This window comes from Oryzias latipes, chromosome 13, assembly GCF_002234675.1.
Source record: "Oryzias latipes chromosome 13, ASM223467v1".
In the NCBI taxonomy this organism is placed as follows: domain Eukaryota; kingdom Metazoa; phylum Chordata; class Actinopteri; order Beloniformes; family Adrianichthyidae; genus Oryzias; species Oryzias latipes.
Genome location: NC_019871.2, coordinates 32742183 through 32764974, shown reverse-complemented (window position 1 = coordinate 32764974; position 22792 = coordinate 32742183). Strand labels below are relative to the sequence as shown.

Sequence of the window (22792 nt, the reverse complement as noted above, 5' to 3'; positions counted from 1 at the left end):
CCAGTAAGGGATTCCAAGTCAAGTAAAATTCCTGTACTGACCCTTTTGCAGGAAAGCAAATATTTTTCCAACATCAAAAAAGTTTAGAAGATCAATGACTCAAATCCTAAAAATTGGAGGGTATTGTTCTTTCTATTTCAGTAGTATGAGTCTCCTGGCAATCAAGGTCCCAAAGCTAATTATGATTTGTGCTCTGTGGTTAAGCTTAATATCATGTGGTACTACACCAAATAACAAAGGATTGGAGGGGGGTTTAAAGGGGTTTGTAGCATATCAGATAGTACATTAAAATTTGACTGCCAGAACATATGTATTTTGGCACAAGACCAAAACATATGAGCAAGGGTGTACTGAATAAGCATGTGGTGTAGACAAATTGAGGAAGAATATATTCTGTCTAAAGCCCCCTCCAGATCATCATTGAGATTTAAGTGTTGTTCCAAGTCATGTGTGTTTAGCAAAGAGTAAACTTTTCCAATTGCTCCCCTAGAGCCAGCTTTAATTTTCAAGATAGATTCTAAAGGAGAAACTGGTGGACAGGTTGGGAAATAAAAGGATTTTCATATAAAGCTTCAATGCTGCAGAAATTAAAAAAAAAAGTGGAACCGAGGAATGATGAATTCAGTCACTAGTTGGTCAAAAGAATACTTTTGTATTCCTGGTGGCAGAAACCAGTCCAGTGATAATTGGTGAATGAAATGGAGCATTTTCAGGCAGTTTTCTGTCTGTGTAGCACGACCTCTGCCATGATTATGAACACAACTATTGCATAACATCTCAGGTCTGGACAATGGCTCCAGCAGTGTGGATTGTGATGGTCCTGACAGAAGCTTTGCCCTGCCACTTTGGAATGAGGATACACCTTTAATACCCCAATCAAAACAATGGTGGCAGAGGTGCTCCAAAACAAAGCTCACGCCAAGAATAATAGGGGTAAGGAAACACAAAACAAACAAAAAAATCAAAAGCACCCTTTGTTTGCCAACATCTACACAAAAATAGTCTCCCGTCCATCAATCAAATTAAGTGCCCAAATGCTACCCTGAGCTCTCCCCTTTATGGAAAAAAAGACATGAAGAAGATTAGCCCATATGAAGCAAGTCTAGGTCAACTTCCCTTTGGAGAAAGGAAGGAGATATTTAAAGAATCAAACTGGGGTCTTACGAGACTCTACAGGTACACAATAGTGACACTAAGCCAACTCATTGTGTTTTTGTTTTGTTTTTTTGAAAAAGTCCTTTTTTAGTTCCAGTTGAAACGTAAAGTTTCCATAGAGGAAATGGTCTGCATGATCTCCAAACAGCCTCCCTTTACAGAGGATCCACTTGAAACCATTTCTTAGACACACTCTTTTTCCTGGCCAAAAGTAGAAGTCCAAAGGTAGATGCACGTTTTGGACATCGGAGTTCAAAATACTCCCATTCACATTTCTACGACCATTTTTGGGCTCTACATACAAAACACGTGGACTTTAAACCAGGTCAAACCTTGACAAATTAGGGACTTGGATTTGGTAGTTACATACAGATGGCCCCCTTTTTCATTTACAGAAGTGCCAACCATTTGAAAATTGATCATGGAGGAGAAATGACTAACTGCGGTTTGTGTCCAGCTAGAATTTTATGACACCAAGACTTCTGATAAGAATAGAGCTGTGAAAGAAAAGTCTGGAGAAAAATTCACCAGATTTGCACCACATCGACATTTCACACCAACCCTCTTCCACCTGATGGACTAGTACAGGGGACGGCAACCAAAAATGTTGAAAGTGCCAAATTTTGCGAAAAAAACAAATATGTCTGGAGCCGCAAAATATTAAAAGCCCTATTTAAGCCTCATAATGAAGGCAACACATGCAATATGTATCTATATTAGCCTACTATCAAAATGACTAAGTTCCTTCAAACACATAATGAGCATTCATGATTAAATGTTTATTTGCCCTGCAGTGCATTCTGCATGGAACGACGCGTCATGTGACTGATCTGTTGTACAAGTTTAACTTCATTATAATATTGTATCGACCCAGCCAGGACATAACTTTGGCAGGGAAGATAAAGCCAACCTGCTAACGTAGTGGCTTTATTGGAGAGCTACCTGTGCCTCATACACCGTAAGACCCCGGGTAGACTCATACAGAAATAAACAGGAAGAGCAGCGGTTGTCGTTTCAGCATCAAGCTCATTTATTCAAGCACACACAAACAGCCAAAACAGCATGGACGTCACTTCAATTCACAACACTCTCACTGAAGGTTTTACCCCAAAACTCCCCACTTCCCATGAGCCTTAGGGGCTGAAGGCGGGGCTAACCCCCAGGTCGTTACAATATCAATGAATTATGTTTCATTGCTTTGATAAAATTAAAGAAATGTAATAAAGAAATCTGATTTTTGATGTCATTTTTATTTTGAGGATTCGAACAAAAGAATGCTCCCCTGGCATATCTGAAGTTTAACTTGTAAAGTTGTGTTTTGTATTGTACTTTCGTTTTGTACAATAAAGTTTAACAAAAGTAATATTGTAGTGGCGGTCATGTGCATTTTAGGTCTGTTAGCAGCAGGAGATTGTGGGATGCGGTCTCCTGATCTAATTAGGGCTCAGCATGAGAGTTTCTGTTTGCCCACGTTTCTTTTCATATGGCAGTTTTGTTGTTCCACCTTAGTTTATTCTTCCTCTTATGTTGTTTCTTTATGTTGCACCATGAGTGTGGGAGGGGGAGAGGTTGATGACTCCTGTGCAATGTTCAATGTGGTGCGTGTTTTTAGTTAAGGGGCTTGTAATGCCATAAAGGAGACTATGCTCTCAGCTAAGCTTACTACCTGCTCCTCTCCGAGACTGTTCGGAGACGTGCGTTGTATGGGACACGGACATTTCTCCAGCGGAGCCAGTTGATTGACAGCTCAACTTCCAGACAGCTTGGCTCCCCTTTTGCCCTCTGCAAGTGGCGTACCTGCTTGGCGTTACAAAGTTTTTTCTACACATTCTTACAGCATTGGAAAACGTTAATAATGTTTTTGTCTTGTTTTTCCTCCTACAGAAACCATATTAAAACAAAAAATATATGTCTCTCCCCCATCTTTTTTGAACGTTTTTGAAAATGCGCCGCATGCGGCTCCTGAGCCGCAGGTTGCCGACCCCCGGACTAGTAGGACTTGCACTAGTGAACAGTAGCAAAAGAACGAGGAGAAGAAGCCCCTCCTTGCTTGCCCAGTGTGAACAGCATGGGCTAAACGCACATTCAAGAATGGCAATTACATGCCCAGTGTGAACGTAGCATCAGACCCATTTTAGACCAGTCCCCAACTGTCATTGCCATTTTTAACCTAGACTCCTGTGTACTTTTAATGTGGACATTATCATTTATAACTTTTCCTGTTTTCAGTAACTAACATTTTTGTAAATGAGCTCTAGGCTATATATGTTGTATGCACTAGCATACAAGCAAAACAATGGCAGAGATCTGTGTTACACACATTAAGTTTATGTATTTGAGTATGACTGAACCCAAGGAAGACAGTCTTGTATTAAATGTGACCATCCAACACGTATGCATTCACCACAGAGAGGTATTCCAACAGACTTTCAAAGCTGATGAGGAAAAAGAAAACAAAAAGAGTATTTTAAGCTCAAAATGCTTTTATCTGTTAGAAAGAAATGGGCCTTCGAGGTATATTAGGCCCTGGAATCTATTCTTGGAATCTGGCTATATTCCACTTTTGTCAATATGACTGCTCCCCGTTGCATTATTTGAAAGGTACAAACAGGACATCTGGATCTCACTTGAAAAGCCAAAGGGATGCCAACACATTTTCAAACTCATTGTGCTCCCTTTGGCAGTAGGGAAACTTAGAGACTGTTAATAGTAATATGTGAAAGCTTAGGGCCTAAGACTACATCCTGAAAACATTAAAGCAACTTGACAACCGCATGGCATACATTTGAAGTTTTCTGCTGTTTATCTTTCATGGACAAAAAATAAATACTAATATTTGTGTAATAATGAGGTAGAACACAGAATTAATTGTAACATTGTTTGCATTAGGTAGAGGTTGGCAATTGGTAGGTTCACAGCTACCGGCAACCTGGGATTTCCCTTTAAAAAAAATGAAATAGACCTTTGCCTACGACCAGGTGGACTGAGATAATTGCTGCTTCTTGACAGATGCTTTGAATTGATAACTATGTATAATCAGGAGTTTACTCTCTGGAGTTTCTTGGTTTGACGTCAAAGAAAACCAAGGTCACTGGCAAGGGACTCCCAGACCCGGTTGCTTTTGAAATTCTAATCTCGACATTGAATACTGGCTCCACCATGACTGCCACTCAGGGAGTTGAAGGTAATCAATTGTTCTCATTGGTATGAAGCCAGCAGATGAAAGTCAAGGAGTGGCATCCGCTTCCCTAAATGTTCTACTAGAGTTTATTATGACTATGAGGTCAATTCCACATTATTTTGCAACCTAAGCTTCTGTTACTTAAACATTATTGCATCTTCCAACTAGAAATGTATAGAATGATAAATTGCTTGTGGCTAAATAGTTTTCATGTAGCATCTTACCAGGTTTTTGTACCCCAAAAAAATATAAAATCAAACCTCGTCACACTGGACAGTTTGGTCTGCAGCAGAGTTCGTTAGCAAGTGTGAAATCTAAACTCTAATGTGGACCAGAGTCCCAAGTCTAGCTAAGAAACTCATCTCACTTGTTGGTAAACTAGTGTGTGAATGGAGGCAGACCAACAGACCAAAAGGCTGAAGTAAGGTAGAAATAAAATAATAATATAGAGATTGGTTGTCATGCTTCCATACTTCAATCATGAGAAACCATCATGTGGAAACAGCCATTTCAAAAGTGTAAAATTAAAAACTTTACATACTCATTGTTTGATTCGTTGTATAGCGGTTTTTTTAATGAATTAAAGAACCAATAGGAATGTGAAAGCTGCTCTTGGGGTGTATTCAGATTAGGAAAACTGTTTGTTCCAGACCTGGTCCGCTAAATTTAGTCCAGATCGAGCTCTGAACCTTGCCTTTGATCTGTATTCAGACTACTCTCACGTGGCCTTTCTGGACTCAAACCAAAGCTAGTAAACAAAAAACCCCTGACTAAAGATCTCTTCACTCATTGGTCAGGAATTACAAGAGCGGGCAAAGCAACCAGAGACAGAAGTGATGGAAGTCCTGCACTTTGTAGTCCTTCTCTGGGTAGTTAATTCAACCTTTAGACTTCACTGACTGATGTTAAACGCCTTTTTAAACGTCAAGCTCATCACTTGTTACTTGCTTTTTGGTCCGGTGGAGGCAAGCTGCAGGGCAGTTACTGACAAGAAGACGTTGAAGGTGCCCTAGAAATTTCCCAGAAATCTCTGCAAAAAAACATTGTGAATCGATGCTCACCAAGTTAGCTAATATAGACCCCAATGCATTGCATTTGAATAATTTATGTGAAAAAAAAGTATTTCAATGTATCTTTTTATAAACCATCAGCGTTTCCAACATCTGAACACGTTTCATTCATAAATAGTTGTTGGTTTGGGAATTCGGACATAGCCAATGACAACAGGGTGTCCCATCTGTCATTTTTACATTGCCGCCTTCTGCTTGACACGTCTGTTTAGCTTGAGCTTCAAATTTTGTATTCATACGAGTATGAATGCGTGTTGTCTGTACAAAGGGAATAAAATCCTCCCTCAAATCTAAATGATCTTAAAGGAACTTTAATCAAAAGGTATTAGCTCTACAGAAATGCTGCTAGCATTGTGCTAATGTGTTAACGATGTACAAACACTACAGCAGCTCTTTCACCAATAAAGAGACCCAAACAGATACAATTTTTGGCAAAAATGAACACCTTGATTGATTCATATATTTATATTCAGTATCAATCACTTTGATAGTTTAGCTTTACAGCAAAAACTGGATGGATGAAACCAAACTGTACTTTAGTCTGGCCCAAGTCTTTAGTTCTGCCTTCAGTGTTTGTACAGTGTTTGCATAACAGGCTTATAGAATATAACCATCAATAACTGTACCCTCAGCTTTATTTATTACAGAGAATTGTTACAGGAATACTGTAAACAAGAGCAGTTAGGTTTCTAGACGTGCTTCAAGTTGGAGACAGAATCCAATAAAAGGCTTCATCAGAAGGAGGTATGGACATCAGAAGAGCCATGAGGATAGAAGAAAGATCAACATCTTCTATTCAGCCATGTGTTTTGACTGTAGAGGTAGTGGTGCCTGAAGCCACCTGAAACTGACCATGGCACCTTTTTCTTTATGACTGCAGTCAGACTTTTAGCATTTATATGAGGAATTTTTCATTTGACTAAAAAAAAAAAACAGCACTTTTTCCCTGTATGGTATGACTTATATTCTATGACTATACTATACTATATACTTATACTATGACTTATGTTTTTGAGCCACACAGCTCCCGGCACCAAAAACGCCCATTTAAAACCTCAAAAATTGGCTTACATGTATTAATATGTTTTATTATTTACAGCAAGTTGATCAAATATTACATAATAATAGAGTAAAATGAGAAAAAAATGTGTTATGATTTACTAGACAGAATCCATGACGCATAAACGCACACTGAAGGACAAACAACAGCCTACATTTAATTAAAGGTCCAGTAAACTTTGCAGGTTTTTTTTTACAGTTTGTATTGGGTTTCAAAATGTGCAAAATAACAATGCATGATTCTAGTTTCTTTCTAACAGTCGCCATCTACTTCTCAAAATCTGTTATTCAATTTGTAAAGAAGCTTGTGGGGATTATTTGAACGGCTACACATCTGTGGAAGGGAAAGGGGGACACTCATGAAACGTGTTTTAGAGATGCAACGAGCTGTTTCAGCGTTTTAATTCTAAAAGTATGAGAACCCCTCATACATGGATCATTGACGGCCATCGTCTCGCTTCAGTCTTTAAGATAAACGCAGTACATTATGGGATTTACTGTATCTAAGCAGGGAACCTGGCCAAAATATACTCCACATAAAACAGAAATTATTTTGGGACTTTTGGGACCCCAGTGCTTTTATGTAGAATAATAAATTGTTAGAAAAAAGTAAGAACTTGGTTGAATCATCAGTCACACTTTCCTTTTATCCATTTTAAATTCGGAATCTGTTTTTTTTTCATCCTCCGCTTTCTGTGCTGATGTTTGCATTCAAACAGCTACATGTATATTTAATTTCAATAATATAAGGCAAATGCAGCATTTATTGCATCATGTTTTTTCCCTAGACCCTTAAACTCCCTTTTCTGTTGCTGCATTCTCTTCTCTTTATTATCAACATTCTCTCTTTGTGCTGTCAAGAACAAGTGTCACCAAATGTAATATTTCTGCACAATGCACTGGGTGTTTCTATTATTAAAAGCTGTCTTTCTTACCTAAATCTGTTTTCTGTTTTTGTAAAAAATAAAAAAGCAAAAGAATATTCATTTGAGGAAAACAATGGGTTAGTATCTGAATACATTTTCATCCACCGACCTTATATGGAGTTGTGCTAGGCGTCATCACGCTGACAGTTCAAACTGTTTTCTGTGAAATAAGTAGTCGCTCCTTTTAACAGTGCTCAAAGTAATGAATGCCCACATTAATGAAAGCCCTAATGTTTTCCCCGCAGTGTGAGCAGCATCACTGGCGGGGCCTTCTGGGGCCGCTTTTCAGAGCTGTTCGACTCACGGTTCAGATCTTGCATTAACCACCAATTTTGAAGAAAACAGAAGCAGAATGCGGATTGTGCTGCCACGCTACTGGATGGCACTGCTAGATTGTCAGGGCATCTGCTCTGACTGATCCTAATGATTTCTAATAGAAGTGTCACCACTGTGAGTTTACACCATTGCACATGTTCAGTAGCACCACTTCTCAACTTTTGTACAGATCAGGGCTCAACATTCTACAAAAGTTGTCCACTTTTCTTCCTCTATGTTCTCTTATCTGAAGCTAAATTTGGTTTATTGATTGGATGAGGTTAGCTCCCCCTAACTGCACAAATAAATAGAGCAACAGAGAGAATGGTCTGCACCCAGCCTATCAGAGTTGGGCTCAGTCTTTTGACTGTCTGATTGGTTTAGACCACGGTTTAGTCTTAATGCGCGTGTGCTGCTGAACCACAGGAATACACTCAGTGTCACAGTTGCATATGTAACCAAACCGGCTTAAGAGTCCTGCAAACACAATGAATAATCTGGATGAAGCAAACTACTTCACTGTGTCGCTGTAAAAGAAATATTCCCAAAAATATCCATTAAGTTTAAGCCTTCAGTATATGAACTCCACACTATTTTAATATTTATACTTGAGTTAATATAATTGTTAAAATACACATACAACAAAAGATGGAAAGTGAATCGAGAAAACTGTACTTTAATCTGAATTATTGTTATAATACATATGAACTTTGTGTTAGAGCTAGACAAAAGCCAAAAGTTATGGTTTGGCTTGTGTGAGCACATTAGCAGCATTCGGGGTAATCAGAGCGACTATGACCCTCATGTTCCACCCCAGCCATCATGTTGGGGCCAACAAAGGTCTTCATATGATAAACAGCAAAGCTTTGTATTTTCATGTCAGACCAAGCCTGTGGCATAATGTCTGGAATCTTTTGTGCTCACACCAAGCGGTGAGGTGATTGTATGCATGAGGTCAACCTTCAACCACAGGAGACGCAGATGACAACATCCACAGAGGCCGTCATTCTGAGGCTTAACCCATTTCAGCTGGAGCAGAGTGGGACTCACAAACACCCCTGTTGAGCTGTCTGGAGATGCAGGCTTTGGGAACTCCAGACAGCCGGTGATGACACCGCAGAAACAAACGGCATGTGTGAAAGTCTCACAACAGTATCGCGCACACAACACCTCATTCTTTCTCACGTTACATGGGCTTCTTCTGTCCTAATGCCCACACACAAACGCTGAATCCCTTTACGGCTCTGCCTTGAAAACTTGCTTTAGAGCTTGAACTCTTTCTTTAGCAAATACAGCACATTCAAAAAAATTCAAATGAGGGTTTTGAGCCTTTAGGAGCTCCTATCTGCAGATTACACTCCCATCTATCCAAAAGCCTAACACGTGCACTCTAACATCATGTGTGTTTCTGAAAACCGTAAATCAGAAAACTACACACACTGCACGCAAAAGGTTTGTTGCAGATCTCAAATTTAATGCGTTTTTTTAGAATACACGTACACCAAAACCTCACACTGTGAGACAACCAACAAGACAAACTCAAACTTAAACCAAAACATTCATTTTCACCACTCATTTATGATTATCAAAACAGCAAAAAAATACATTTTTTAATTTCCAAACAAACTCAGAATTTGCTTTCCTCAACTTCACAATCAAATGTTTACACATCATTTGACCCCTGTGGTCTGCTTTATATGATCCACACTGCATTGATCTGTGTTCAGACACTTACAATAACAGTGCATCAAATTATACCAATTAATGGAGAACCGCATATTCACCTGAACATGAGTTTTGATAAGAAATGCTAAACTAAAGCAGGGGGAAATGGAGGGAAGAGCTCAGCTTTTGCTCAGCTTTTGGGGTAATGTTCTGTTTTCAGTCATCAGTTGGAGGAACAGCATCAGAGCTTGTGACTCATAAGCCAAATTTCCATTCAGCTGTACATGTTGGTTCTGGTCAGACAGAGTTTGGAATGACTTGGCTCCATTTCCATGTTGGGAAAGTGACGGCAGTTATGTAAACCTGTATGAATTCAACAATGAATGTGGATAGTGTCAACAAAAGCATGATTCTTCTGTTTTTGTCCACTGTTTGTGTGTGTTTGTATAGGCTGCACCATGGCGCAGTGGTTAGCACTCTTGCCTCACAGCAAGAATGCCCCTGGTTCAAGTCCCTGAAGCAGAACATCAATGGGGGACCTTTCTGTGTGGAGTTAGCATGTTCTCCCCGTGTATGCGTGGGTTCTCTCCGGGGTCTCCGGCTTCCTCCCACCGTCCAAAAACATGCTTCATAGGTTAATTGGCAACTCTAAATTGTCCCTAGGTGTGAATGTGTGTGTGATTGTGACTGGCGACCTAGGACATCCCCTGCTTTCACTCCAGCAGCCCCGTGACCCCGAAAGGGATAAAACGTTTTAGAAGATGAATGAATGTTTTTGTGTGGTTGTGGGTTCTCTCTCCACTACCCTGCTTCAGCTCCATCAAAAGAAAGATAATACAGTACAGTAGTCAGAGTATTTTAGAATATAATTCATTCAATACACTGCTCTTACCATGAATATTATTGTTATAGTTATTGTGCTAACAATACAGATTATTGTCCACTAACTGAAGTAATAACATCAACATTTATCTTTTTTTATGATTTAAAAATGACTCATCAAAAATCAAGCTAAAAATTGATATTTTTTCTGATCATATTTTGGTTTTCATCCGTTCGTTTCATTGCTATTAGGTATTAATAGGTGAAACCAGCTCATGACCCAATGCATGACCCGTCAAAACAAGCTGGATCACTTTGGCCACATGAGACTATTATGACATGGGGAAAGCTTTGTCGTTCTGATCACGGACTCAGTGATATGGAAAAGCCTTACAAGGTCACAGGTCTGTAAATTCAAGCAGTTGCACCAGATGACAACTAAAGAACAGGAAGCTGGTTCACTCAAAAACCCAAGCATGTCATATTAGTCATCGAAACCGAGTCACATGTGTGTACATGCCACAAAGCAACAAAACAGAGGCTGCAGCACGTCTAGGACAGAACCAGGAAGACAACCACATCTATATCCTTCCCATGAATCTGTAAAGACATGCAACAAAGTGCCATATGTCAATCAGGACATGAAACAACCCTTAACTGACCAGAACAACGTACGAAGCTTTGGTCCCAACTAAGAGCAGCTTTAGACCAGTAAATCCAGTCAAGTTGATTTCAGTGTTAAAGGATTTTAAAGTCGTTTTCCTTTCACACAGCCGTCTGGAGCAAACCTAGCTTAAAAGCATCATAAGGTTAAAATAGTTGCATGTTTAGTTACGATACTGCATGAGCGAGAACTAACCAGAAAGTAAATGGGGGAAAAAAGAACATTTGGCTACTTCTGCTAACAGTATCACATATTCTTAAATATCACTAAACTTTGTTTACCAATGACTTTTTTTCTGCTCTAATTATCATTTGCATTTTTAGTGCATTTTTCCCTCCATTTAAAAGGGCAACTCGCCATATGCGATATTAGTGATCAAAACAATTTCACTGCAACAGTTTAACATAACTAACATTATCCTCGTCTACACAGGAGGTAGACGAGTCCATGCAGAAAGGGACTCCTTTGATTCATGAAATACTTCAAGCTGCCATAAGATTGTTTTAGCACATTTAAGGTCACCATTTATTGCAATTTCTGCCAACTTCTGCCATATGCCTACACTGCACTTACATTATATTCCAACTCTGCTTTATTTCCCCCCTTTGGTCCACTATGTATGTGTGCATTGACATCACAGTACTGGTAAATCCAGAGAGACCGTTGGTTTTAGCAGGTCAGGGTCCATATGTGCTTGGTGTGAACCAGAGTTCAGATGAGCTTTCACAACTGTGCAAACAGAGTGGACCAGCAGAGCAAAAAAACGGTTTGTTGCTGCCCTGCTGGAAATTGAGATCTGCTACAGATTCTGTTAAAAGCTGTGATTATTAGGCTAAGCTTTGAGGTGCCTGCCATTTATGAAGCTGTACTCACCGTTTACTATCAAATGTGTTTACATTTAAAATGTAACCGTATTGATTTTGTGCTTCATAAATAGAAACGGAAAAAGGTAGGGAGATACAAGGTGAACTGTTGATGATACAAACACCAATTTGATTGTGTTGTTTTATTATTTTGATATTTATCTCTTTAAAAAAATCATATTTATTTCCATCCAATTCTGGACTAAATACTGCTGGTGTGATTGTATCCCAGGAATTGGATTTGCCAAAAAAATGCAATGTGCCGAGTTTAGGTTGATGTTTTGGGGAGTTTGTGTTAATGTGTGTGAGTGTCCAAAAGTCCTATCATTTCTGAGAACCAACTGTTCACATGGCTTCTTTTTGTCTTTTTGTCATTAACTCTGTCATTGACTCTGCCAAATAAAACCCATCTATAGATGAACACACATGCATCAGCAGTCTGCAGCATTGGATATCTGTCCAATTAGCAGATGTTCAAAAGCCGTCTGAAGAATTCTCAACACGGTTCGATCAACCGTTGTGGCATCAGTTTGAACACCGTAGCTTCGGCTCCAGTCAGTCTTTCCATTCTTTTACCTCTCGTACCTGATTTAAGGTAATTCCAGCTTGCACTGATGAGCAACACTTTACAGTAGTAAATCAGCTGCTTAAGAAAAAGCAGCTGGAGGTGTTTCTGTTGCTGATGTGGACTCAGCGGATTCAGGGTGATGGCGTAAACGGTCAGAGTTACAGTTGTGTCAGAGAGCGTGTGTTATGTAGGTGTTGCTGACGACAGCTCCAGTGTTTAAGGGCTAATACAAATACAGCCACCTGCTATTTACACGTAGAAATGTTAGGACTTTAGGAGATGTGGTCTACATTTGGGGAAATTTAGGACAAAAAAAAACGAAGGTCTTAAAATGCACATATCTCCTCCTCAGACATAAAAGGGAGAAAAGATAAGATAGCGAAAGCAATTAAAGTGAAAATATTTCATGCATTTCTTTCTGGCACATGTGACCAGTATTGGAGAGGGGGGGGGGGGATTCTCGATGACTCAACCCCAAACAAAGAACGGCACAGCCTGCATACATTATTACTGTGAGCCATGGAAAGAGACCTACAGCTTTTGCTGTCAAGGGAGTTTACTGATTTGTAAAAAGTCCTGACAGAAGACACGTCTTTAATAGACAGAGCTGAAATTTAAAAAAAAAAGATTTAACCTGATGGGGAGGTTAAAATGACAAATACCGTTCAATACAGTTACCACAGTGTAGAACCAATGCCAGCAATAGTGCTGCTTTACTGAAATAATCACAAAAATATGTCGACTTGAACACGTACAAAAATGTGTGCTTTTATTTTGAAGGGAAAATAATGCTTTTAACTTTGATTTTTTAGAATGAAGTCTAATTTCATCCGATTCATCCTTAAATGTATTTACCTTAGTAGAAAAAAAAAGACAAGTATTTTAAACTGTTACACTTTATCTGATTCAAGCCTTCTGCCTGGACGACGTTCTCACAAAATAAGCAGTCGAGCGCAGAAGCGGAAAAAAAGGCGAGCCAAAAAAGTCGCTCATGTAGTGAGAAAGTAACCCAGCCAGGCCTGACAGAAGCTGCCGTGATGGCGTCTGAATGCTTGTTTTGACTTCAGCAGAGGATTTTTGTCTGGCTGATCTGAACTTTCGCTATCACAACATCCAGCTGGAGCACACTACTTACTGTGTTGTGTCACCAGCTTTGAGTCAGCAGGCGAGGGAACAACAAAACATGTGGCTGCTTTTGGGAATCGGTAAACATTGAAATGAAATGATTGCCTTCACTGAGCACACGTAATCTCCTCCAGTTGAAAGAAGGAAAGGAAGGGACAGAAAGGAAGCGGTGCGCCGAAAAGGGATCATCTATTTGTATGATATCAGGCACAATATCGGGTCTTCTTCTGGGTGACCGACTGCACTGCAGGATAGACTAACAATGGAGAGGGAGAGCGCCACGGGGCTATTTTTGACCAGTCAGCATTTCTCATTGGCTCATTACAAAGCCTGGGTTATGAAATAAGGCTGCTTTCACACTTGGATAATCCAACAGCCTTGGGTTGAATGGGCTAAGAATGCTAATAAATTTCACGTTTCCATCTGGTTTGGTTTGTTTTCCCACACGCCGCCTCTGGAAGTGAGCCAACGACCAAAGTGGACCGACCGCCAAAGGATAATTATGCACTTTCAACCCCTGCTCACTAGGGGGCGATAGATGCTGGACCAAGATGGGGAAAGAACCAAGACGTCTTCCCAATCCATTGAACATGTACAGTGGTTCAAGTTACGCTGTAAGGGCAACCATGATAGACAAAATACTATCTCCAGGATATCAGCTCTGTGTTCATCCAAACAGGCCCTGATAAAACACTGAGTAGTTAGGAATATGAAAGATCAAAAAATACTTTATTTGTGTTCATTGATTCTATTAAAGACACTTTGATAAGAATGACGGTACCGCGATTTAGCCGCAGCTTCAGCTCTGTTTTTGGAAAAGTCCCGCCCCTTTAACTGTCTCCACCAATCATAATTGGAGTCTTAATCACATATCATCAGTCTGACCAATCAGAAGTGGTTAAAGTCTTCACTTCCTTGTTCTGATTCTGCTCATAAAGTCGCTCGTTACAACAAAAATACCAGCTAAAGCTCGTCTTTAGCGCTGTAGCTTTCCACAGACCGTGGAACAAGTGAACAACACAATGACGCTCAGCTGTCTGGCATCGCCGTCAGTTTTTGCACTACATCTCCCATGATGCATTGGGTTCAAGTGACAGCGTCTCTGCAAAGACGCTGCTCTGTTAACGGTCATGAATGCACACGAGTCTGTTTTAACAGTTTTCAAATCTTCTTGATGAAATCAGAGGTAAACAGTTTGGTTCACCTTCCAGGTTTGTGTTTAACAGCCAGACATCCTGGAGTTTGGTCCAAGTCATCTTTCTAACTGAAACACTTTTCTAAGAACATCTGTAATCAGGGAGAAATTTAGATTCAGTTTTGAAAAATCTGAAGAGTTAAGCTTAAATCTGAAAAAAAAACAAAATAAATTAAACAGGATTAAGGCTAAGTGGCCATCAGACAAATTTAAACGAAATTAAAACAAATGTATTCACCCAAAAACAAATAAAACATTTTTGGTAAAGTTACATTTGTGATTAAGACGAAAGAAAAACTCATAAAACTTCATCGTGTTCACTTTTTGTGTAGTTACAATTGTACCCAAATATACATAAAATGTTAGTCTTTTCTGTGTAAAATGTATCACGCATGTTGTGATCATAAAACATTTTAAATAAATCACCGTTTAGAAAAAACATTATTGGATTTTTGGATGCTGGTGAGCCGCAGGATTTTTGTCAAGGAAACGGTCGAACTGGGCTCAAAAAGGGTTGAAAAACACTGATCTATAGAATGAAACCATGGAAGATTTCTGTAGATCTGGAAAACTGACCGCATTCTGTAAAGGAGACGCACACAGATGAGACTGACTGACAGTGGTTGACAGCCAATAAGGATGCAGGACACAATCTGCTATTAAAAAAAGTAAAAAGAAAAGACAAACCGTGCAAAATTTCACTACGAAAAATATCTGCAAAATAGTGAGACAGTGACAGATGAACCGCGATATAGCTGGTAATAGGTTCCTATAGCTCCTCATTAAACTACATTTTCACTGTTAAATTATTTGAATAGGAAATTCTATTTTGTTAAAGTTTTTATTTTCCGTTTTGCTCTTCGTATTATGAAGTGCTCCCAACATTTACTCTCTGTCCTTCACCTTCTGCTCTTTGGTTGACCCCAGAGAAAACCAGACCAGCTCTCCCAGGTCAACCATACGTTTGGTCTGCACCAGAGTTGAGAGGAGCTTTCACATTTGCCAAATCAAGTAGACTATCTCTACCAAATGTACCCAGATGTGGATCAATCCTCTCAGTGTGAATGATTCCCCAACCAAAATACTGTGTGAGCATCGCAGCAGCATGTCGTCTCAATGGTAAATGCTGCATACTTCATTCATCCGTTCACACTGACGGCAGCTACGCTGACCAACACTGATGCCAACCCACAACCACCAGGAGCAATGTAGGGGTTAGTGTCTTGCCCAAGGACACTGTGACACAAAGGCGGGCAGGGCGGGAACTGAACCTGAGATCTTCTGATCAGAGGTCGACCGTTAATGCAGCCCTATATGTCAAAGCTGCAGTTGGACCAAACACGTCTGGATCTTCTCGTGTTTTGTCAACCTTATTCAAATTGTTTGCGTTAAACTTCTCCCCCACCAGAGTTACCTTCTCGTCTTCCACGGTGCAACAACGCTGAAGCTCTAGGTGTGATCTGTGACATGTATGGAAGTGTACGATTGTCTGCTTTGTACTTTCTGGTTGTAGATCATCGTTCAGACGCTGAAAAAAAATAAAAGTAACTCCAGCTTTGCAGCGAGTCGATCACCAAACATGCAGAAGACGTCGCCGGTCCAAATACTCAGATTGATTCAAAAAGAAAGAAGGAGTTTAACTGCGTGTGACGTGACGTGGATTATTATGCGGCTTTGGTGTGGATTATACGTATTTAATTTGTTGAGTGATCCTCATATCCATATTCATGGTGTGCACGTGTGCATAAAAAGCGCGCTGTCTTTCTTCTGATAATCATGAGCTTGGTGCACGGCGAAACCCTGAAGTGTGTTCATTAAACCTGATGCGGTCTGTCTGTGACTCTCATCAACAAACAAGGCCCCCCTTTCATTGGGCCGGTGTAATTCAGGCTCTGCTCGTCTCCCCATCCCAGACAGGCACATGGAGGCCAGCCAAGCCAACACAAACAGGCTCCAGCTAGAAGCACACCCAAACTTGACCTGAAAGCACTTGGAATGTCCTATAGACAAAAAAACACTTCCATCTACAGGGCATCACAGCAAAACGACACACAGGTCCTGAAATGCACAAGTGTTGCAGATAGATGTCCTCTGATCAAAGTTCAGCTGGGAAATCCATAGGGAATCGATGAACTGATCACAAAGGTCAAGGATCAGAGTAGCTTTTGACTAAAATGAGCCCACAGATGATGAGAACATCATCATGTGGGTTTGGGTGTCCCGTTATTCTGCCTTCAGTGTTTACAAACAGCAGCGGCTCCATTTGCGTCGCACCGGCTGGAATCCGACCGTTGAGCTGCTGGTGCAAACGCTTTTGCGTCACTTCGATGGGCACAGCGGCTGTTTGCGGCATGGCTTTGCACGCTCATTCCGTTCTGCCCGTCGTGATGCTGTAACTTATTGGAGAAAGAAAACGCCTCAACAGCGGGACGCTCCGAGCTTAGCAGCTGTTGAGCTAAAGGAGAACTTTCTAAACCAAGAACGAGGCTTTTTTCCTTCCTGACAGCTCAAACGACCGTCACTGCAGTTCAGGGTAGTCCTGCCTAAGTGAACCCAGCACCATGGGACTCTTTTGAACGCGGTTTTCTCCTGCAATTCTCTGCTTTGATGTCGCCACCTTCATCTTGCCGGAGCGCTGATTAGCCCGCGCGGCTAAGCTAGCTTCAGTCCGTCTCTTCTTCATCTTCGTCAGTACCCTCCTCTTCGTCCTCTGAGCCCTGCTACAACTAAACACCGAATAGCAACAACACCGGGCAAAGCCGTCTCCAGACATGTCCTCTTGTCGGAGGCTCTTCCCTCCGCGGCTGGAGCTGGTGTCCCGCGCGCGAGGACCCCCAGACTCAGAGCGGCATCCGCGGACTCGCCTGAGCCCTGAGGCCCAGCGACAACCACCTCCAGCGGCAGCAGAGGCCCGACGGCAGCCCGTGACAACTTTTCCGCGCTCGTGTCGAGCGCGCGGACGGCGCTCGTCTTACCTTTGCTTTGGTGATGATGTGCGTGGCGAGTTTAACAACCGCGAAATTTCCCTTCCCGATGGTCCGCTCGATTTCGTAGTAGCCCACTCGGGCTGGGGGGGGCCTGGTGGCCGAAGTGTGGCCGGGATTGGTGATGCAGCCGCCGGCTGTGGCGGGGCGACCGGGATGGCTGATCGCGGAGGTCGGCTGGGTTCGGTTCTGGGGGCCCATGCCGGCGTGTGTCGGTCGGGCCGGGTGTGTAATCACGGCCGCGGCGGACCCAGCTGCTCCTCCGCTAGACACGGCCGCCATCTTCTTGCCTCTCTGCGGGAACAACAAGCAGCCTGGCGCAGCGCGCACCGCGGGCACGCCCCCGCCCTTCGTCATCCGCCGCCCTCCGCAGCGCCCTCTCGAGGTTGTAACCATAGCAACGACGAGCGTAACAAATGACTTCATCCACAGAAACCTATTGTGGTTGTCATGGAGACGGGAAAGTGCGCATTATCACCCCGGTTCTCATGATTCAATGGTTTCTTGCAGAACTGCTTGCCTCTGTGGGATCATGAGAAACAATGACACGACGCTGCATCATACGTGCGCGCGTGATCTCTGCTCACGCGCGCCGCTGAAAAAGAGCCCAATCTGTGGCGCCAACCACCAAATGTCCTCATCTGTTTCATTCCAGCATTCAAGGACACTCAGGTTTGCTCCATCTGAGCTATAAAGCTGCATATTTTGTCAAACCAAAGACATACAAATCTGAAGTGGAGCTTTGAGGCTTTGATGGCCACCAATGAACTAAAAAGTAGTGATAACCAATAGTAACTTATTTTTGAATGAATATAAATAGTATTCACCCTGGAAAAACAACATGATTTCATTCTTGGTTTTTTTCAAGCAATCAATATAAAAAAATTAGGTATTATGATTAAGTAATAACTAAGATAAATCGATTGGAAAATAAATAAGATAAAAGAAATCCACTCACAGACACACACATGTATGTATAAAATACTAGTTTAATTATATAATCAAAAAGAGAAAAAATGTTTCTGCCACGATAATCAACCTTAAAGTTATAAAAATGTTGTAAGTTTGCAAAATAATATATATGAACATGATCACTTCATAAAAAGTTCAGACTGAACGTAATTGTTTGCAACTGCATGTTAAAGTTTAGAATTTTGTGTTTCACGTGTCAGGTCCCCTCATGGTGTCGTAAACAGCGCCACCCTGTGGCCGACGGGGGTCCGAATCCTGTGAGAAACATCAGTCTGCGTCCACTTGCAGTGTGAACGCAGGACTCGCTGGCTTTGCAGTAAGCATTCTGTTCCCCATATGGACAGGTACTGTAACACCGAGGAAGGCTAAATAAATACATGAATAAATACAAATGATGAACAAAAGCGGATTTTTGGTATAGAGGTGGCTTTTTGTTGTAAAAGGCAAAGACTGCCACAGAGTACGAGTCAGAACAACACATTTGCAGCACATCTCAGCTTCACTCCATGACAGTAAAACTTCTTAAAAACCTTTTTTATAACCTCATCGCTTTACTTCTGAAAAGAAGGAAAACAACAGTTGTGGAAGTTGATAATGATAAAATATAGGCAATATTTTTAATTCATCTTTATTCGTCTAAAATCTTTCAATTTTTTTCTCTTCATTAAAAAATACACATTACAGTGAACATGAGACAATCAGCTGAACAGATGAACATATAAGTAAATAAGACATTGAATGACTGTGACAGCAACTGCTTTGTTCCTTTTTTTTCGTTACTTATCAAATGATCACTCAGAATATGTTTCATGAGTGAAATATTTTGCACCTATTTTCAGAATAAGTAAAACTTCAAACATCAGTGAAGAAATAGGAATTCTTAATAAATTCTATGAATGAATGAATGAATGAATGAATGAATGAATGAATGAATGAATGAATGAATGATAATAAATTCTAGATTTTTAATTTGTGTGAAATTGAAACAAATAACAAATATTTGTATTTTCAGCAAGTTTTTCCTCACAAAATCTCTAGATCACTGTCTCAGACTCCCGGGGGGCCGGTGTCCTGCATGTTTTCCAACCAACCTGCTGTTGAAGCTCCATATTGGCTGAACACACCTGATCCAGGTAACCAGCAGCAGGTAAGGCAGGATTTCTGGAAAACCAGCAGGATCCCAACCCTCTACTTTAGCTGAACTGATCCAAATGCTAAAAAGATGTTGTGGAGATAATAAACCATTACTAGAAATGTATTTTGATCATTTTATTATTACCTTTTCTGCAGCATTTTGAAGTCCAGTGATAAAAGGGAATGTTTTTGATCATGTGTGGTAAATTGTAAAGCCTAGCTCCCGTTCCCTTTCACATCCAAGGAGGGCTTCTTTTGCAGAAAACAGACTGGTTCCTCCTCTTGATTGCTCTCTGCTGCATGTCAGTGTGCAGCCTTCTCTGGTGGGGCTGGGAAGATGGCCTTGAGTGGGAGGTGGCACAGCAAGTGGGTCGCTGAGTGGCTTCGCAAACAGCTGCTCCTGCCGTGTGAAGGAAAGCGCCTTCTGGATGATGGCTGCTAGAGGACAGTCGTGTTCCCTCTCATGGCTTTTCTGTGGATATAATCAGCACCTAACATCTGATCAGAGGTGTTCTGCCCTCCCATGTACTTATTGTGCTCACTCACTGGTGGGTCTGGGGATTTGGCCTTCTGGCTGTGGTCATCATCTATTTTTTGCCAAAACAGACACTTCTCCCCCCCTTAAACCAGATAAAGTGTGCAAAGGGAGACCTCTGTGGTATCCATCCAGGTCACCATCCCTGATCCACTTGATGGAGACCCCCTTTGACCTTTTATGCAGTGGTTTTGTTGAGCTGCTTGGGCACCAGTTCTGTACAAGCATGCAACCCCTGCTGGCTGGGTCAGATGGCAAAAGGGGGGAGGGGTGGTGGAGAAATTGGGTCAGAAGATAACATAGCTTTCAAATCTTAATAATTAATGAATATTAAGATAATTGAAATATTCAACAGGGGGTTTTCTTCCCCTGGATTTGCCCTTGTCTTTCCCCCAACAACTTTATTGCACAATGTAGTAAAGTGTTGTGTTGTGAGTTATTGTGTTGTGTTGTGAGTTAATGTGTTGTGTGTAAAGTTAACGTGTTGTGTGTAAAGTTAATGTGTTGTGTGTAAAGTTAATGTGTTGTGTTGGGACCCTTCTGGGCCACCGTACAAAGGGAATGGTATCCCACAATCCTTTGCGGTGCCGATCTAACAGCAGCACCAAAGTTACACCAACTTAATTGAATTAATTTGAATGAAAGTAAAAAAACTGTCTGAAAACTACATGTTATTTTTAAACTGACTTAACAAAAAAATGATTTATCTTAACTGAAGTAAATAATGAAGTTAGATCGGTAACGCTTTCTTTTACAGTACAGTACTTACAGTGTACTTAAGTGGTATTTACATGGTACTTATAGTGTAACTACTGGGTACTTTCAGGGTACTTACATGGTACTTTTTATGGAATTTACTGGGTACTTACAGTGTGTTTACATGGTACTTTACTGGGTACTTACATGGTACTTTTTGTGTCTACTCTGTACTTACATTGTACTTACTGTGTATTTATATGGTACTATTTGGTTCATACCTATGTGGTACATACTGGGTATTTATAATATTCTTACTGGGTATTTACATGTTGTGCAAAGGTGTCTTTTATGGTACTTACCACATGTAAGAACAAGGTAAGTACAAATAAAGTACCTTGACCTTTAGGTCTGCACTCGCTGCACGTTTCATGGTATTTACCATCAATTTACCACAGAAACTACCCCTTAAGTACAGTGAAACTGTAACTGTAAAAGAAAGTCAGCCCTATTTCCACTCAACTACATGGTACTTTCATTACTAAATACTGGGTATGTTCACTTGAATAGTACTTGGTACTTACCCCTTAAGTACACTGAAACTGTAACTGTAAAAGAAAGTCAGCCCTATTTCCACTCAACTACATGGTACTTTCATTACTAAATACCGGGTATGTTCACTTGAATAGTACTTGGTACTTACCCCTTAAGTACAATGAAACTGTACTGTAAAAGAAAGTCAGACCTATTTCCACTCTATTACATGGTACTTTCAGTAGTAAATGCCACTTATTACCTTCCCGTACAGTGTACATGAACACACTTGGTCTTCTGACCTCACCACATGAGACAATGCTAACCTGTTGGTAAGGGTAAAGTAACTACATTGTAAAAACATATTCTGGCCTGATTACTTCTTGTAACATGAGGCAAGTTTAAAGAGAAACAAGACAGCAGTGAAAACAACAATCTTTAATATGATACATGTCTGCAGCATACAAAGTGTCATCACAATGAAATAGGTTTTAAGTACAAAACAGTACAAAGGAGAATTCTAAAAAACACATTATTGGCCTGAGGGTCGTGCTTTTTGTCCAGTTTGGTAAAGGTGCAGGACTTCTTCAGGGTTTGTAACTGCAAGAAAATTCACAATATGAGCTCAAGTGAACATAAAAAGCATAACGACTTTGATGAAATACAAAATAAATTTTACTTATTTAATCATTTCTGTAATGAGTTTGATAAATCTCTATGAATTTTTTTATCGCTTTGACTGTAATGCTTGAAATTAATCAAGTACTATCCTCATTTAAAAACATGATAATAAATTATTCAAAACTTAACTTTTTTTAAATATTGTTCTAAAAATGAACTTTTTAAAATATATATTATATAATGTCAGGAAAATATGTAAAACAACAAGGCTAAATAATTAGTTTTAATACTAAAAACACCCCGAGTGTGTGTTTTTGTTAAGTATGGCAGGGGAAGTAAAGTTGCAAATTCCCAGCGCACTTGAATGCAGCACAACTACCCCCAAAGTGAACGTGCAGATTAATCCGGAGAACCTCGAGGCGCGCGCAACAGTTTGAATTTCTCTTCATCTGGCAGGTAAACCAGTGGTTTTTTTTTTTTAAATATTGGATAAATTACATGTAAATATTTAAACTGATCAAACTTTATAAAGAAGCTAACCTCGTGATTTCAAGCCGCTATCTCTGTGTTTGAAACGTGACTTAAGAGCCTGTCTACCTTGCTGCAATAATTTCAGTTATTTCATGTATACATTTTCAAAGTTTCTAATGAAAATCTACAAACATTTTTGTTACTTACCAGGAGAGAGGCAACTGTAAAACAAGCACG

The 22792-nt window shown here is 40.5% G+C and overlaps 1 protein-coding gene and 1 long non-coding RNA gene across 6 annotated transcripts in view; both read right to left on the bottom strand.

Annotated features, from left to right (window-relative positions):
* The window catches only part of sik3 (SIK family kinase 3), a 44655-nt gene extending 26691 nt beyond the window's left edge, over window positions 1–17964 (bottom strand). For all 5 annotated transcript variants that reach the window (XM_011483076.3, XM_011483077.3, XM_020708560.2 and 2 more), the window contains exon 1: window positions 17584–17964. In XM_011483076.3, the coding sequence (XP_011481378.1) occupies window positions 17584–17949 (366 nt within the window). In that variant the 5' untranslated portion in view covers window positions 17950–17964. The remainder of the gene's footprint in view (window positions 1–17583) is intronic.
* A 1854-nt stretch (window positions 17965–19818) lies between these two features.
* LOC110016275 lies at window positions 19819–20702 on the bottom strand. The gene is made up of 2 exons (XR_002291601.1): window positions 20245–20702; window positions 19819–20170 (listed from the first exon to the last, which is right to left on the bottom strand). It is a non-coding gene; the product is annotated as an uncharacterized LOC110016275 (long non-coding RNA).
* Window positions 20703–22792: the final 2090 nt, after the last annotated feature.